Source organism: Tupaia chinensis, unplaced genomic scaffold, assembly GCF_000334495.1.
Source record: "Tupaia chinensis unplaced genomic scaffold, TupChi_1.0 Scaffold000438_1, whole genome shotgun sequence".
Taxonomy (NCBI): Eukaryota; Metazoa; Chordata; class Mammalia; order Scandentia; family Tupaiidae; genus Tupaia; species Tupaia belangeri.
The window spans coordinates 986,812-1,005,119 of NW_006159943.1; the positions used below are offsets into that span (position 1 = coordinate 986,812).

An 18,308-nucleotide genomic window follows, 5' to 3' on the forward strand; every position below is an offset into this window, starting at 1 on the left:
GCTCTTCCTGAAAGCCTTCCCAGACTTACTCCCAGCTCTGCTTCTTCCATTTCCCTGGGTCTGTATGGGGACCCTCAGGTGTATTCTAGCTCGTCCAGCAGACTGGGAAGTCCCTAAGCGAGGGCCCTACTACCCTAGTGGCAGAGACGCTGTGTGACTGGGGTGCAGCGGGACAGCGGAGTGTCGAAAGCACCAGCTTCAGTACATTCGGCTTCGCATGCACTCCCCGCACTGCCAGCCACGGCTGGCATCTAACCTCTGCGCGGTTTCCTCATCGCTAAAACAGAAATAATAACGATGCTTACTCCCAGCATCCTCTCAGGGAGTGAGTGTGTAAAACGTGTTTGCTCGAGGGCATCGGCTTCGATCGCCCCTCAGTAAGGCAAGGGTGATGGCCCTCCTCCCACCCTCCTCTCTTGCCAGCATCTCAGATTACCCCAGGAGGGTGCTCTGGACTGCAGCCCTGATCCCTCCAGCTTGGGATCCCCGAGGCTCACCCCCTGCTGCTGCTGCTGGAGCACCGCCAGCTCCTGCTGGTACGTAGCTGAGGCAAACGGGTACACCGGGGGCAGCTGGGCTTCGGGGCACATCAGCTCCTTCACCGTGTCAGCTGCCACACCCCTCCGGATAGCTCTGTTGATCCGCAGCACGGCCTGGAGCACTGCAGGGGAGGAGAGCGAGGGGCTGCATGGCCTGGTGGTCCCTGCCATCTCTAGTCTCTCATCTCTACAACTCTATGCTCCCAGCCACGTAGGCTCTGCTGGGGGTGGTGGAAGGGGAATGGCTTTATAACCACTCTTGAAACTCGTTCTGCTAGGTTCAAAATGCATTCCTAAAAGTTCAGGAGGCAGAGGGGCTGGGTTGCTTTAAGAAGTGGTTCCGTGGGGAGATGGCGTAATGGTTACGTTGCTGGACTCCCACATAGTCGACTATGGCTCGAGTCCTGGACCTGGAGACTTAAAACTCACTCTGGACACATGTGTGTGCATGCCCAAGCTCCCAAGAGGAGAATGGAGGAGAAGGGACTGCGGCGTGGCCATCTCCCCTGCAGGGTGACTTCTTAACTTTCTGACTGTCTCTCTGGCAAGCATATCTGCCCTATAGCAAAAATCTCTCCCACTGTCAAAAAAAAAGAAGAAGAAGCTCCATAAGAAGCCCTCTGTGAGGCCTCAGAGCTGAGCAGCCCAGCATGTACCACAGAGGGGCTGCCACAGCAGAGGTGAGTTCCTAAGGTGGTGAGCACAAGATTGGCAGGTGGCTCTGGAGTGGAACAGACATGAGGTTAGCTGGGGACTCCGGGGACCAACCTGGATGACAACATAGGGGTAAAGGAACCAGCTCCAAGGCAGAGACATTTGGGCTGTAAAGGGTGAGGTAAGCTAAAAGGGGCTATGCTGCCGCGGTCTAGTTTGAGTTTACAAACTCTGGGGTTTATCCAGTGCCATGTTGGAGCCAGACGGGTGTACCAGTATAACATAACTGCTCTGCAAGGCAGTCCTACACGGGAGGGTTCCAGGTTCAAGTCTGAAGACCGCCACGAGTATAGCAGACAGGTGATCTGGGGCTGGCCGAGGCCGGCATCAGAACCCTCCCGGATTTCTGTCTTCCTCTTTCTCCTCTTTTGTCTCTCTCACTCATGGAAGAAATAAATCTTTAAAACTTAAAAAAAAAAAAAAAAAAAAGGAAAACAAAAAGTCAAGGAGCACATACATGATCTGCTGGGGAGAAATAAGGATAGAAAAATACCAACGGTGGGACCCACAGATGGTGTAATGGTTACATCGCTAGACTCCCACATAGTTGACTATGGTTCGAGTCCCAGACCTGGTGGCTTAAAACTCACTCTGGCATGTGTGCGTGCGTGCCCAAGATCCTAAGAGGAAAATGGAGGAGGCTGACCATCCCCCCTGGGCGTTGATTTCTCATTTTCCGTCTCTTTCTATCTCTCTCCGTCTCTCTGGCAAGTGCAAACACCCTATAGCAAAAATCTCTCTCTAAAAAAGAAAAAAGAAAGAAAAAGAAAAATACTGACAGGGTGCTCTGTCAATGCCAGTTTAGAGGTACCTTGCCCTGCTGATGCGACAGCAGAGCAGGGAGGAGGAATTCTGACGAGCAGAGAGCAGGAGGACTCCACGGAGGAAGAAGCCTTTGGACAGCTCTGGATAATGTGGGTGAAAGGGACTGTGGGGGATCAGAGGCCTGGTGAGAGAAAGGGCTGGAGGGCAATCAAGGAGGAGCAGCTTGTCTGGCTCGGCTGAACGGGGTGGAACGTGAACGGAAGGGAGGGGGAAGAATTCCGGAAAGGTCTTAACTGCCACCCGAGGAGACAGGACTAAAGTGCAGGGTAAATCATGGGAGGAGCGTGAAGGCCCAGGATGTTCGGTGAGGAAGATAAGAGCAGACGGGTGCGTGGAGAGTGCTCTGGCAGCAGCCGTGGGGGGGTGAACCGAGCTGATGTGGCAAGCAGCGAGCCAGGAGAGGCCTGGGGGTACCGAGTTCGCGCAGTGGAAAGCGTTACACGAAGGCAAATGGTTACTGAGCAACCTCAGAACCTGACAGTCACCCTGAATGAGTCAAGCAGTTGTACCAGCTCTAGTGTCTGGGGGCGACGGTACGGTCCCTCGGCTCTTTCTCATCAGTTATTTTTTTAAGTTTATTAATTTATTTCTTACATGAGCAAGAGGCAGAGAGAAGACACCATCCTCAACAGGCCCCCGAACAAGCCCTAGCCTTTGGCCAGCCCCAGTCCTGGGCACACGTGTCCCCGACGTCCTCAGGGAGGTCTTGGGATGCAAACCAAGAAGCTCTCAATGGTCAGGCTCACAGAGCGCTACGTTTCACCGCTGTGCCACCACCTGGCCCTCTCTGCACTCTTGCTACACACAGTGACCCCTCGGAGGGAGGTGATTACCAGCTCAATTTTTTTTTTTTTTAAGAGAGATTTTTGCCATAGGGTGTTTGCACCTGCCATTACCAGCTCAATTTTTTTTTTTTTTAAGAGAGATTTTTGCCATAGGGTGTTTGCACCTGCCAGAAAGACAGAAAGCAAGAAATTGCCGCCCCCACCCCCGCAAGGGAATGGCCATGCCACAATCCTTCTTTGGGGATTTTGAGCACACACGTACACATGCCGGGCATGAGGTGTTGTTTTTTTCTTCCCCAAGAATTATTTTTTATTTAACTTTGTTTGTTTGTTTATTTATTTATTTATTTAATTTAATGTGACCAGAGAGGGACAGAGTGAGAGTAAGAGAGAGAGAGAGAGAGAGAGAGAGAGAGAAATTGAGAAAGCAAGCTGCCAGGTCTGGGACTTGAACCGCAGTTGACCATGTGAGAGTCCAACACCCTTAACCACCATGCCACCTGCTGGCCCTCTGGTGTGAGTTTAGAGCGGTAGGGTCCAGGACGCAATCGAGGAGATTACGTCGGAGCACAACAATGTAACCATTACGCCATCTGCTTGTCCCAACCAACGCACATTCTTTTTTTTTTTTTTAACTTTTTTTCCCCAGATTTTTTCGCTGTAGGGCATGTGTGCTCGCCAGAGAGACAGAGAGAAAGAGACAAAAAGTGAAAAATCACCCCCCAGAAGGATGGCTATGCCATAATCACTTCTCCTCCATTCTCCTCTTGGGATCTTGGACAAGCACGTTCATGCACGTGATGTGAGTTTAAAGCCACTGGGTCCAGGACTTGAACCACAGTCAACTATGTGAGAGTCCAGTGATGTAACCATTACACCATTTGCTGGTCCCCCAACTCATTCTTTTAATAAAGAATTAAACTTGTAGGGACCAGCAGGTGGCGTGGTGATTAAGGGCACTGGACTCCCAGATGGCCAACTATGGTTCAAGCCCTGGACCCGGCAGCTTGCTTTCTTACTTTCTCTCTTTCTCTCGCTCACTTTCTCTGTTCCTTGGTCAAATTTTTAAAAAATAAATGGGAACCAGCAGTTAGCGTAATGGCTATGTCGCTGGACTCCCACGTAGTCGACCACATCCCGGACCCGGTGGCTTAGAACTCACGCCGGGCACATGTGCATGCGTGCCCAAGATCCCGAGAAGAGAATGGAGGATAAGGGATTGCGGCGTGGCCATCCCCCTTGGAGGGGTGATGGCTCGGCTGAACGGGGAGGAACGTGAACGGAAGGGAGGGGGAAGAATTCCGGAAAGGTCTTAACTGCCACCCGAGGAGACAGGACTAAAGTGCAGGGTAAATCATGGGAGGAGCGTGAAGGCCCAGGATGTTCGGTGAGGAAGATAAGAGCAGACGGGTGCGTGGAGAGTGCTCTGGCAGCAGCCGTGGGGGGGTGAACCGAGCTGATGTGGCAAGCAGCGAGCCAGGAGAGGCCTGGGGGGACCGGGGTCGCGCAGTGGAAAGCGTTACACGAAGGCAAATGGTTACTGAGCAACCTCAGAACCTGACAGTCACCCTGAATGAGTCAAGCAGTTGTACCAGCTCTAGTGTCTGGGGGCGACGGTACGGTCCCTCGGCTCTTTCTCATCAGTTATTTTTTTAAGTTTATTAATTTATTTCTTACATGAGCAAGAGGCAGAGAGAAGACACCATCCTCAACAGGCCCCCGAACAAGCCCTAGCCTTTGGCCAGCCCCAGTCCTGGGCACACGTGTCCCCGACGTCCTCAGGGAGGTCTTGGGATGCAAACCAAGAAGCTCTCAATGGTCAGGCTCACAGAGCGCTACGTTTCACCGCTGTGCCACCACCTGGCCCTCTCTGCACTCTTGCTACACACAGTGACCCCTCGGAGGGAGGTGATTACCAGCTCAATTTTTTTTTTTTTTAAGAGAGATTTTTGCCATAGGGTGTTTGCACCTGCCAGAAAGACAGAAAGCAAGAAATTACCGCCCCCACCCCCGCAAGGGAATGGCCATGCCACAATCCTTCTTTGGGGATTTTGAGCACACACGTACACATGCCGGGCATGAGGTGTTGTTTTTTTCTTCCCCAAGAATTATTTTTTATTTAACTTTGTTTGTTTGTTTATTTATTTATTTATTTAATTTAATGTGACCAGAGAGGGACAGAGTGAGAGTAAGAGAGAGAGAGAGAGAGAGAGAGAGAGAGAAATTGAGAAAGCAAGCTGCCAGGTCTGGGACTTGAACCGCAGTTGACCATGTGAGAGTCCAACACCCTTAACCACCATGCCACCTGCTGGCCCTCTGGTGTGAGTTTAGAGCGGTAGGGTCCAGGACTCAATCGAGGAGATTACGTCGGAGCACAACAATGTAACCATTACGCCATCTGCTTGTCCCAACCAACGCACATTCTTTTTTTTTTTTTTAACTTTTTTTCCTCAGATTTTTTCGCTGTAGGGCATGTGTGCTCGCCAGAGAGACAGAGAGAAAGAGACAAAAAGTGAAAAATCACCCCCCAGAAGGATGGCTATGCCATAATCACTTCTCCTCCATTCTCCTCTTGGGATCTTGGACAAGCACGTTCATGCACGTGATGTGAGTTTAAAGCCACTGGGTCCAGGACTTGAACCACAGTCAACTATGTGAGAGTCCAGTGATGTAACCATTACACCATTTGCTGGTCCCCCAACTCATTCTTTTAATAAAGAATTAAACTTGTAGGGACCAGCAGGTGGCGTGGTGATTAAGGGCACTGGACTCCCAGATGGCCAACTATGGTTCAAGCCCTGGACCCGGCAGCTTGCTTTCTTACTTTCTCTCTTTCTCTCGCTCACTTTCTCTGTTCCTTGGTCAAATTTTTAAAAAATAAATGGGAACCAGCAGTTAGCGTAATGGCTATGTCGCTGGACTCCCACGTAGTCGACCACATCCCGGACCCGGTGGCTTAGAACTCACGCCGGGCACATGTGCATGCGTGCCCAAGATCCCGAGAAGAGAATGGAGGATAAGGGATTGCGGCGTGGCCATCCCCCTTGGAGGGGTGATTTCTCACTTTCTGTCTCTATGTCTCTCTTTGTCTGTCTGGTGAGAGCACGTGCCCTATAGCAAAAACCTCTCCAAAAAAATAAATAAATAAATAGTTAAATAAGATAATTCTTTTTTTAATAATTATTTTTAAGTTATTTATTTAATTTATTTTATTATTTTTAATTTGACCAGAGAAAGACAGAGAGAGGGAAAGTGAGAAGGCAAGCCGCCAGGTCTGGGACTAGGACCATGGTCCACCATGTGGGAGTCCAATGCCTTAACCACCACACCACCTGCCGGGCCCTGACCCACACGTTTAAGAAATGCCAAAATAATTCTTTTTTTGGAGGAGAGGTTTTTGCTATAGGGCACATGCGCTCACCAGAAAGACAGACAGAAAGCAAGAAATCACCCCCCGGGGGGATGGCCTCCATTCTCCTCTTGGGATCCTGGGCACACACGCACAAGTGCTCGGCGTGAGTTTAAGCCACTGGTTCTGAGACTCGAACCACAGTTGACTACATGGGAGTCCAGCAACATAGCCATTACACCAACTGCTGGTCCTGCCAAAATAATTCTTAAAAAAAAAGAATTAAACATGTAGGACCAGCAGATGGCATAGCAGTTATGTCACTGGACTCCCAGTGGCCAAGGGCACTTTGAGTCCCAGATCAGGTGGCCTGAAACTCCCACTGGGTGTGTGTGTATGCATGCTAAAGATCCAGGGAGGAGAACAGAGAAGGAATTAAGGAGTGGCCATCCCCCTTGGGAGATGATTTCTCACTTTTCCAAGCACATACCCTCTAAGGCAAAAACCTGTAAAAAGCGAAGAAAAAAATGAATTAAATTTGTAGGGCCAGCCCCATACCCTAATGGCTACGAGAGTGGAACCCACATGGCCAACCATGGTTTGAATCCCAGCGGCTTCCAACACACTGGGTGTGTTTGCACATGTGCGCGGAGGTGGCGAAATGGAGCAGAGGGCATTGCAGTGTGGCCAGACCCCATTAACGGTGCTTTCTCCCTTTTACTCTCTCCTTCTGTCTCTCTCTGGTGAGCGCATGCATTCTCTGGCAATGAAAAAAATAATAATAATTATATTTGTGTATAATGTTTTTAAGGGAAATGGAGTTGGGATATGAATTTTTCTCTCACCTGGGAAATCACTACATTTCAGAAGCCAGAGGAACTAAAGCAGGTTGAAACTGTCAAAATGACAGGCGAACTTCCTGGAAGGGAACCGCCCGCCCCAGGAGCCCAGCTCTGCAGTGCTGACTTGTCTTTCTCTCTAAGGCCTTAATGAACTTATCTGCAGTTCCCCCAGGCAGCCAGGAACAGGGCAGACTGTGAGGAAGAAGTCCCTTGCCAGGCTGGGAAGTCAGGCAGCAGTTTGCATTGCTGAATACAGAAACCGAGGAAGGGGTGGGATGCTCTTCCAGGAGACAGTGATATAGCAGACTAGGCCTCAGGCCTGCAGATATATATATATTTTAAAGGATTATTTCATTTCATTTAATTTATTATTATTATTTAATTTGCAGTAAGGTCCATGCACTCACCAGAGAGAGAGAGAGAAGGAAAATGAGAAAGCAAGTCACCGGGTCCAGGCCTCAAATTGCAGCCAGCCATGTGAGAGTCCAGCAACTCAACCGCCATGCCTCCCTCTGGCCCCAACCTGCAGATAACCTACTGGCTTGCTCCTGATCACCCCTCATGTTGGCTGCAGCCACACCAGCCTGGACCTCCTCCTTTTCCAGAAGTTCCACCTGGCCCAGCTCCTGAAAAATGGAAGAGATGCAGGGGGTGGGAATCCTCCTGAGGCCATGAACATGTTCTAGGAGCTGCCAGCATGAGCTCTCAGCTCTACCCAGACACCCACTGTCAGGCCTACCTCTCCCTTCAGACAGAACACCTGACCCACCCATCCCCACGAACCAGCAAGCTACTAGATAGACACAGATCACCAAGTACAGATGGAGTCAGGGAGAAAACCAACAGTACTGGAAACAAGACTGCTAAGTCGAAGCCCTGATTCTGCAATGGGGAACACATCACGGCCTTGTGGATTGCCTCGCATCCTTCCCGGGCAGTGTGAGGGACTCAGATCACCTAACCTGCTAGTGTGGGCTGATTTAACCACGGGGCAACTTAAGCACTTAAACATGCAGTGAGCACTTCCTGAGTACAAGAACTGACCATAGTGAGCTCGAGTAAGAGGCCCTCTCCCATGCTCCAGGCAGATGGAGGAGGCGGCAAGTAACCGAGCCTGACCTGTGCCTTCTGCTCTCTGTCTGTGCTCAGCTGCTCCAGGTACCAGTCGGCAAAGTCTCTCCTCACCCCTCGCAGGGCCAGGGCAGGGTCTTGAAGGGCCTCAAGCAGGGCCTCAGGGCTCTGTCTTTCCAGGGCATCATCGACAACTTCTAGAGCCCCATGAACTGTAAAAGACCAAGTGGACAGAGTGAGAAAACCCACTGCTCCCCTCCCCCCAGCCACCCTGGGAATCTGCTCTCTTCCCACCTAACCAGAATTATCCCCATCCTTGCCCCTGGGTTCCTGGGACCATCTGGTCCAGCTCCAATTCTTTGGCGTGGTCTTCAAAGCCTTCTCATTTCACCCCTCCAGACTCTGAGGATATCCTGATCCAAAGGCAAAAGCCTTCCCATCTTGAATCTTCGAGCAGCTCCTCTGCCCTGATCTCTCTGCTATGGTTGGATAATGGTTTGTCCCGAAGATTCATGTTCTAGAAGCTTTGGTCCCTAGTGTAAAGGCTTTGGGAGGTGCTGAGACCTTTAACAGGTATGGCCTAATCAGGTGGTGCCGAGTGGGGGGGGGGGAGCACTATCCATAGAGACATCTGTCTGTCCCTCTGTGACAGGGACAGAGGACACGGACGGTTCTGTCTCCTCCCGCATTGCATGTGCCTGCCCTTATGCGTCTGTCGGTCATGTTGTGAAGTTGCAGGAGGCCAGCCTCATGCCTCTGCACTTCCCAGTCACCAGAACTATGAGCCAAATAAATCTCTGTCCTTTGTAAACAAGCCGGCATCAGGTCTGTCTGCCTGGCAACACAGTACAGACAGGCACTCCACTGCCATTGCCCCATCTATTCGCCGTGGCCTCTCCTCAAAGGAACCCAGTCCAGCTGCACCCAGCACAAAGGCCAAGGCCTGCCCCTCGGCCACCAACTTCTCTGTGGACCTTCATTCAAACAGAATCCTCCCTGGCAGGGATCACTTCTTTTCCAGATGCCGATGGCCAGAACTTGGACTCTGGTCTTTCCCAGAGGCGAGACTAGGCCCCATGAGATCATAGGGCTCTCCGGTCTGAGAGAAACCATCTCCAAACCTCCCAGGCCAGGGGCTTACCCTGAGAGGCCCGCCCCCGTCTGCCTGCCTCTCTTACCATTGACATGGTTGATGTTGCCCTGGATTTCAGCCTGAGTCAGGTAGTGGTCATAGATGTCCGGGCTTCCTCCATCATCCTGCAAAACCACATTAGGAGGGAACCTGGGAAAACCAATTCAGTCTTCTCCTCCTCCCTCTTGTCCTCGCCTGTTCCTTCTGGGGGCCTCCCCCAGCCAAAGGTCAGTGTGTTCAGAGGGACTCTGGGGCCTAAGCCCCGGCACTGACACAGCTAAGCCAAACCACCCCGTGGAATCTCCAGCCCAACCTCACCCTGCTCTATATTCCAGGACCCCTCTCAGGTCCTCCTGAAGATCCCCTCCGCCCCCCAGTCTTTTCTTCTGCATCCTCATTTTCCCATTTCTCTAAAATCACTGACAGTTACAGTTTCTCCAAAAAGTAACTCTGGAACCCAGAGACAGGACAGGTAAGAGTCCTGGCTTCCCTCACAACTTCCCAGGCCACCCGACTGCCCACTCCCTACGGCCCGCGCCTCGTCCTCACGTGGTGCCTGGCACTGGCAGCCTTCTCCATCTTGGCCTGGGCCAGCAGCTCCTGGTAGATGGCTGCCAGGGGCTCTCGAAGATTCCCCAGAAGAGCGTTGGGATTCTGCAAGGCAGCCAGGGTGTCCTCGACCACCCCTCGCTCCACCGCCTCATTGATGGCCAGGACAGCTGCGTGGACTGAGTGGGCATGGACAGGTCAGGAGGTCAGAGTGACCCCAGACCGGAGCACCAGCTGCAGACCCCTCCGCCATCACCCCTTCTTCCATCCTCAGGGGCCAGGCAAACCACGGAGCCTGGCGGCCCTGCCTGTGGATGAGACGTGGTCGGAATCCAGCAGAGGGCGGAAAGGCCTGGAGCCCCAGACTCACTGCACCCTCCTGGCAGGGCAGCACCCATTCTCACCTGCAGCCTCATCCACGGAGAGCTCGCTGGCCAGGATGCCCCCGATCTTGCTGAAGGCCGGCAGCTGGAGGCCGTACTTGGCCAGCTCAGAGGCGATGTTGCTGAGTTCCTCGGCTACAATGACACCGCAAGTGGCCTTTACCAGGCCCAGAAGCCCCGAGGCCCTGCCCAGGCTGTAGAGGTCGGGGAAGGGACAGGGCTTACCTGTGAACTTCACCTTGCCGTACAGGTCGTGTATCTGAGGGGCCAGCCCCAGCCGGAAGAGGAAGAGACTGGGGAAGAATAGAAGGCACTGGAAGGCCCTGGGACCATTCACTTCAACTCTGCCCATTATGTGGCCCCGAGATGAAGACCACTCAGTCACTCCACCCCCAGGGAAGTGTTACCAAGAATCAGCCCAAGGCAGGTGCTACGGAAGGTGAATGAGATACTGTGGGAGGCCTGGGGGCGGGGAAGGCTCCGTAGAAGGGCAGCACACGGGGACCCACTGAGCCAGGGCACAGCAGCAGGAAAGGGCCCCAGAAGGGAAGTCAGGAAGCGACGACTTAGTGGGCCCAAGGAGCAGCAGCCACTTTCCGTGACTTGGCATCTGGTGGAGAGGGCTGGCTGGGAGCAGGATCGCACAGCCCTCACCCTCCACTCCAGGTGGCTTGCTTATGGCGCCTGTGGTGGGTGTGGCGGTGCTCGCACACTGAGGACGCTGGCCTGCTGGCCTCCTGCCTCTGCTCCCCTGCTGCCCTTTCTCGTCGCCCACACGGGGCACACATAAATGTGCCCCAGACGTGCCAGCAAACCTAACCACGGCTGTAAATCCGAGCCCCTGTCCCTGAGGCATGCCTCTGTGACCTATCCCCCACCTCCCTGGTACGTTTGCTGCGGCACCCACCCAGAGGAAGGAGGCCGGGTAACAGGAACTCAGGGCCCCTCACCTGAGCGCATGGATGCAGTAGATCACCCGGGGCATGTTCTTCTTATCATAGATGTCCGTGGTCTCTGGGAAGAAGGTCTGGAGGGAAACCAGCCAGTTACCGTCACTGGAGACCTTGAAGCAGCACCGGCTATGGAGGGAGGGGGCCGAGGGATGGGTCCTCCACTCCAGCCCAGGGGTGTACTCCACTGTTGCCCAGGGCTCCTGGACCCAGCTCCCCATGCATTCCCAGGCACCAGCATAAAAGAACGGCGCTGGGGACACACTAAGCATAGACTCGGCGGCAGACACACAGCCAGGGCCCTGGGTTAGCAGAACACCGCACGAGGCCTCCTGTGCTAGAAGACGCAAGCCGCACCCTGCAGGAGTAACAGGCTCCCGGTCACCTACAGACAGGGAGCCCGGGCCTCTCACTTCGGACTCTCGCAAGAAAGGTGGGGTGCTGGGGAGGGCTGGCCGTAACCCCCATGAGGGCCCATGAGGCCTACATTGTCATCTCTGTCTCCAAGCCAGAGGCCTCTGATCAACAGGGACCCCTAAGAACTGAGTCGCCCCAAGCACGGCTTTCCACGCCACGTGGTGACTGTGTGCTTGCTGGAGAAACAGAGAGCAACAGGGAGACAGAAAGTGAGAAATCGACCCCAGAGGGGATAGCGACTCTGCAATCCCATCTTCTCCATCCTCTCAGGATTTTGGGCATGCACGCACACATGACCAGCATGAGTTTTAAGCTGCCGGGTTTGGGACTTAAATCACAGTCAACTATGTGGGAGTCCAGCGACATAATCATTATGCCATGTACTGATCCCTAAATAGTTATTTCTTAGCCAGAAAATGGCATAGCAGTTACATCACTGGACTCCCACATGGTCAACTAGGGTTCGAGTCCCAGACCCGGTGGTTTGAAACCCACATATGGGCTGGGCACATGTGCGTGCATGCCCAAGATCCGGGAGGAAAATGGATTGCAGCACGGCCATCTCTCCTGAGGTGTGATTTCACACCTTCCCTCTCACTGTCTCTGTTTCTCTCTGACGAGTACACACACCTTAAGACAAAAACCTCTTAAAAATAAATAATTTTTTAAATTTTATTTTTAATTTTATTTATTATTATTTTAATTTTTTGTCTTTATTTATTTATTTAATTATTTTGGAAAGATTTTTGCTATAGGGCACGTGCACTCGCCAGAAAGACAGAGAGAGACAGAGAGACAAAAAGCAAGAAATCACCCCCCAGGGGGGTGGCCACGTCACAATCTCTTCTCCATTCTCCTCTTGGGATCTTAGGCACGCACACGCATGTGCCTGGCATGAGTTTAAGCCACTGGGTCTGGGACTTGAACCACAGTCGACTACAGAGACATCCAGCGACATAGCCATTGCGCAAGCGCTGGTCCCTTATTATTTTTAAATTTGCTATAGGACACACGCACTTACCAGAGAAGAGACAGAAAGAGAGAGAAAGTGAAAAGCAACCCACCAGGTCCAGAACTCCAACCATGGTCGGCCATGTGGGAGTTCAGCACCTAAGTCCCACACCACCTGCTGGCCCCTCATGCCTCAATTTGTATAGTTCTTCACAGCCCACGAAGGACACTCACAAGGACCACCTTCTAACAACATTATAAGGTAGCCAGGGCATGGATCACTGTACCCACTTCGCAGAGGAGAAAAAGGCTGAGACGCAGAGAGAGAACATGCACCATGTGTCCAGCTGGGGTCTTGGGCCTAGGCTTCCAGCTCAAGGTCCAGCACCGCGGGATGACACGGCCTGGCTTCCCACTGTGACATTCTGCTGGGAACATGGCCAGCCCATCTGCCTCACATGGGCCCCGCTGCAGGACGGAAACGCTCTGACTCGGGCCAGGCGCCTTTACCTCCTTTAGTTCACAGGGACGTAGAGGCCAAGACCACGTAACCTGGTTCAGAGACACATAGCCCCGCGGTCTGTGCTCTTGGGTGGCGTCAGTTTAGGAGACACGTGAAGATGGGGTAAGGGGTCGGGAGAGATAAAGCTTGAGTGGGGGTGGGGAGGAGCCGAGATGGACCCCAGTCTCGAGGCCCTGCATTACCGAAGGCAGGCCGATGTGAGCTATTGCAGACAGCCAAAAATTGATGTTGTCCGTGTGGCGGAAATGCAAGCCAGTTGCCTGAAAGGGAAGGAAAGAGAAGCGTCTGTTTCCACAGCTCTCAGCACTTCCTAGAGTCAGAGCCCAGACCACGCTTAGGTTCACAGGGCAGGGAAGGGGAGTCCGAGGACCGTACCTCGTAGATTTCCCATCCCCCCAGCACAGAGCAACAGAGACAGAAACCACCAGAAACAGGCGACGCAGTGAGGCATCTGGGAAGGCTGGCACAGGGGTGGGACTAGCAGTCTGGTCAGCCTCCCTAGGGAAGCAGGGTCCAGGGCTGGGCTGGCTGGAGCAGAGAGGAAGAGCTGCCTGGAAGCACCTTCGGATGGCAGCGCCCACCGCTCTCAAGTGTGCACTGTGAGTGACAACGCCTGCTTGGCGGCTCTCACCTCGGGGACACAGGAGAGCCCACCTAGTCAGCGCCCTTGCAGCTCTGCGTAGTACACGCCCACCTGGCTGGGAGACACGATTAATACCTGCTGTCCCGGTGCAGTGACAGATGACACCCACCATTCTCAAGTGTCCAGATCTGAGCAGTGCGTTACATGGCACCCCACCCTCACGGCTCTGAGAAGGGGTAGGGACAGGAAGAGGGTACGGTGGAGTCCGTTATTCCCCACCTGGTATCGCAGCTGCTCCACGTCATAGATCTTCCTCACAGGAACCACAGAGGGTGCGAAGCAGTGGCCCAGCTTGGCTAGCAGCACCCCGTTCCGGAGGCTCTCCTCCAGCTCCACCGGGGAAGGAAGCTCCTCCTTCAGGCAGGCCTCCATCCAGCTATGAACATGAAGGCACTCCTCACTCACTCTGGCAGGCCATAGTGGATTTTTTTTCTAGGTTTTTGTTATAGGGCATGTGTGGTCATCAGAGAGACAGAGAGAGGGAAAGTGATAAATCACCCCCATGGAGGAAGGCCACACCGCAGTCTCTTCTCTTCTTTTCTCTTCTTGGGATTCTAGACATGCATGCACATGCGCCTGGTCTGATTTTCAAGCTGCCAGGTCCAGGTCCAGTCAGCCATGCGGGACCTGGTGGTTAAGCCAGAGCCTTAACCACCAAGTTACCTGCTAGTTCCCATAGTGGATATTTTTAAAATATTTTTTTAAAGAATGATTTTATTTAACTTTATTAAAACTTTTTTTTTTTGGTGAGGTTTTTGCTATAGGGCATGTGGGCTCGCCAGAAAGACAGAGAGAGACAGAGAGACAGAAAGTCTCCCCCCCAGGGAGGATGGCCACACCACAATCCCTTCTCCTCCATTCTCCTCTCGGGATCTTGGGCACGCACGCACACGCGCCCAGCATGAGTTTAAGCCACCAGGCCCAGGACTTGAACCACAGTTGGCTACATGGGAGTTCAGCGACATAGCTATTACACTAACTGCTTGTCCATATTTATTTATTTTTAATCTGACCAGAGAGGGGCTCGAACCACAGTCAGCCATGTGGGAGTCCAGCACCCTTAACCATCATGCCACCTGCCGGCCCCTAAATCATGTTTTTAAAAGTCTATTTATTTGGAGGCCAGCAGGTGATGTGGTAGCTAAAGGCGCTGGATTCCCACGTGGACAACGTGGTTCAAGTCCTGGACTTGGTGGCTTTCTTTCTTTCTTTTTTTTTTTTTAAATGATTATTTAATTTTATTTATCCATTTATTTTAATTTGACCAGAGAGAGACACAGAGGGAGAGAGAGAAAGGGAGAAAGGCCACCACCAGGCCTGGGACACAAACTGTGGTCAGCCACGTGGGAGTATCCAGCGCCTTAACCACCATGCCACCTGCTGGTCCCTGGTGGCTTGCTTTCTCACTTTCCCTTCCTCTCTCTCTCTGGTCAAATTTAAAAAATAATAATAACCTGGAATTAAATAATAAATAAATCTTTTTTAAAAAAGTTTATTTATTTGTTTCTTCCATGAATGAGAGAAAAAGAAAGGAAGCAAAGGAGAGAGAACCCCCAGGGAGGCCTCTGGGTATGAATCCAGACTCTTCCCCTGTGGGTCAGCCTCTCAGGGCATCAGGTTTTACCGCTATGCCATGTGGCCGCACAAGGGATATTCTCACTGTAGAACCTTCCTGCCCTCCCTCCTTCCCCCTCATCAGACCCTGACTCTCCCCTGCTTCCTGTTCCTGCCCTCCCCTAATCACCCTCTCTGCCCTTATATGGCTGTCCCTACCTTCTTCCAAGCTGCCCCAAAGGCCTGGATTGGCCAGTCCTCAGCCCCACCCACCTGAGAAAAGCTTCCCTGACATATTCTGAGCCTGCCCATCCTCAGTGAGGCTTAACTAGGTTCTTCCCTGTCTTACCACAGAGCCTCTCACCCAGCCTCGTTACGTATTTTCTGCTGAAACAGACTGAATCTGCTCATTTCTCTCATTCTGCATTGTCCTCTGGAAACCTGGACACAGAAAGGTCACATGTGCGTGAAAATCTACAGGGCTTAGAACCCAGCGTGGGTGATAAAATAGTCATTTTGTATCCCATGAAATAGATCCTAGTGAGGACCAACGATGAATGAAAGGATTCAAGGAAAGGTTAATGGGGAATTTTCTGATGTAGAGATCAGGTTATCAACACCAGAACTCCCAGATCAGACAGCATCAGCAGTGGGACAAGCAGACATTGGATTCCTCCTACAGGATGTGATATGAAACTCACATCACCCCCAATGAAGAGTTCCCATTAAAAATATTGAACCTGAATCTAATCAATCCTTTAGAGCCCACCTCTACAATACTTATAGGAAATATGGGGTGGAGAGGACTAAAGGGAAAGACACAAGAAAGCAAATAGACAACACCGAATGTAGGAGTTCTACAGAAAAAAACGACCCAGTTGTTTCAACAAATAAATGACATAAAGAACTGAAGAGGGGAGGTGGGCTGCTCTAGATTAAAGACTTTGCAGGTACCAGCAGTTGGCGTAATGGCTATGTCGCTGAACTCCGATGTAGCCGACCGTGGTTCGAGTCTCGGACCTGGTGGCTTAAACTCAAGCCGGGCGTGTGTGCATGTGTGCCCAAGATCCCGAAAGGAGAATGGAAGAGAAGGGATTGCAGCGTGGCCATCTCCCCAGGGGGTGATTTCTCACTTTCTGTCTCACTGTCTCTTTCTGGCGAGTGCACGTGCCCTATAGCAAAAACCTCTCAAAAAAAAAAAATCAACTCAACCTTTCCACAGCAAGGACCTTCCTGCCGCTGCATTTGCCTAGGGGCAGGTGTCTGGGTGGGCAGGGTGGAGAGAGAGGTCAAAAGAGTCCATTTTCTGGACTTTTCTTACCGCTTGGCTTCCTCCAGCCGGCATAGGTACTGATAGGCAAGGTTCTGCCGCCTCTGCTCATCCATCTCCTCAGCTGTGAGGCGTTCGTCTGAGGTGGAAAGGGGGACAAGGTCAGGCAAGGGAGCATTACCCTGGGGGCCTTCACGCTGAAGCTGCTGTTGCTGCATCTTTAACTGCCAGAGGGCACGTGCGCTCACCATGAGAGAGAGGGAACTCCCTCAAAGGGGTTTAGTTACTCTGCAACCCCTTCTCTTCCATTTCTTCAACCTGTTGGAATTTGGAGCATGCCCCCAGCATGTTTTTCAAGCTGCTGTGGCTTGGATTCAAACCACAGTCAGCCACGTGAGACCCGGATTCCTAAACATTGGGCTACAGGACTGGCTTTGAAGCTCCTCTTAATATACTTCCTCACGCAGCCCTACTCAGATCCACATGCCTCTCCCTCTCACCTGAACACCCTTTAACAGCTTCCTCCCGCCCCCAATCTGCAGGTGTTCCTCCCCTTTCCTCTGCAGCCATCTTTCAGCCCTCCCTGTCCTTCCCCAATGCTTCCCAGTAGGGATGTCCAGAAGTCTCCTTAGCTGGGAACTTAGCTCCTAATCTTATCCCTAATTAGACAGCGCTCCAAGACCTAGACCTGTGTCATCCTTGTCGCGTACTCTCTCAAAGGCTAGGCTAACAAACAAACAGCACGCATCCCCCAAGAGCCAGGCGTGCATTCACTACCCCCTTTATGCCAGGCGCTGGACTAGTGGACCCCTACTGCTCTCCTTTTTTAAGGTTATATGTTCATTTCTTCCATGAGAAAGAGAGAGAGACAGCATCCCAACAGTGTCTTGTTGCTGCACAATCCCTCCTCAGCCTCAGTCAGCCCCAAATCACAGGCACATATACGTGGTGTGTTTAGGGAAGTCTCTGGATACACACTCTGAACCCTCCCATGTGGTCAGAGCATCAGGTTTTGTTTCTTTGTTTGTTTTTTTAGAAAGATTTTTACTATAGGGTGTGTGCACTAGCCAGAGACAGAAAGCGAAAAATCACCCCCAGGGGGGATGGCCACACGGCAATCCCTTCTCCCCCATTCTCCTCTCGGGATCTTGGGCACGCACGCACATGCACCCAGCATGAGTTCTAAGCTGCCAGGTCTGGGCTTTGAACCATGGTCAACTACATGGGAGTCCAGTGATGTAACCAATATGCCATCATCTGCTGGTTTCCAGAGCATCAAGTTTTACCACTGTGCCACCATCTGGCCCTGATTCACACTCTTCTTCTTCTTTTTTTTTTTTTTTTTTAAAGGTTTTTGCTATAGGGTGTGTGCACTCACCGGAGAGAGACAAAGAGAGGGAAAGTGAGAAATCACCCACAGGGGGTGGCCATGCTGCAATCCTTCTCTTCCACTCTCCTCTTGGGATTTTTTGGCATGCACACACATGCACCCAGTGTGATTCTCAAGCCACTGGGTCCAGGATTGAAACCATGGACAGCCATGTGGGAGTCTAACACCTTAACCACCACACCACCTGCTGTTCCCTGACCCACACTCTTAAGAAATGCCAAAATTGAGAAGAAGGTTCCACATGACTCCAGTGAACTCGATTTTTCAGGGAATGAAGATTTTCTACTGATAATTCAGCCTCCAGCAAACGAGCTAGCGGTAGGGAGCCCCCACCCCCACCCCCCAGCACCCCCAGCCTTCTATCTCTGTTTCTGTGTCTTGGTTCCTGTCTCTCCCTGCTTCTGTCTTCCCTTTTTTTTTT

At 52.0% G+C, this 18,308-nt stretch overlaps 1 protein-coding gene across 1 annotated transcript in view; it reads right to left on the bottom strand.

The window, feature by feature from the left end:
* Positions 1–18,308, bottom strand: part of IQGAP3 (IQ motif containing GTPase activating protein 3) — a 57,643-nt gene that overhangs the window by 34,405 nt on the left and 4,930 nt on the right. Inside the window, exons 2-12 of the mRNA XM_006155226.3 lie at positions 16,549–16,636; positions 13,893–14,049; positions 13,213–13,290; positions 11,140–11,216; positions 10,415–10,482; positions 10,211–10,324; positions 9,807–9,985; positions 9,304–9,382; positions 8,174–8,337; positions 7,593–7,680; positions 498–661 (exon numbers count right to left, since the gene is read on the bottom strand). Of these exons, the coding sequence (XP_006155288.2) occupies positions 498–661; positions 7,593–7,680; positions 8,174–8,337; positions 9,304–9,382; positions 9,807–9,985; positions 10,211–10,324; positions 10,415–10,482; positions 11,140–11,216; positions 13,213–13,290; positions 13,893–14,049; positions 16,549–16,636 (1,256 nt within the window). The remainder of the gene's footprint in view (positions 1–497; positions 662–7,592; positions 7,681–8,173; positions 8,338–9,303; positions 9,383–9,806; positions 9,986–10,210; positions 10,325–10,414; positions 10,483–11,139; positions 11,217–13,212; positions 13,291–13,892; positions 14,050–16,548; positions 16,637–18,308) is intronic.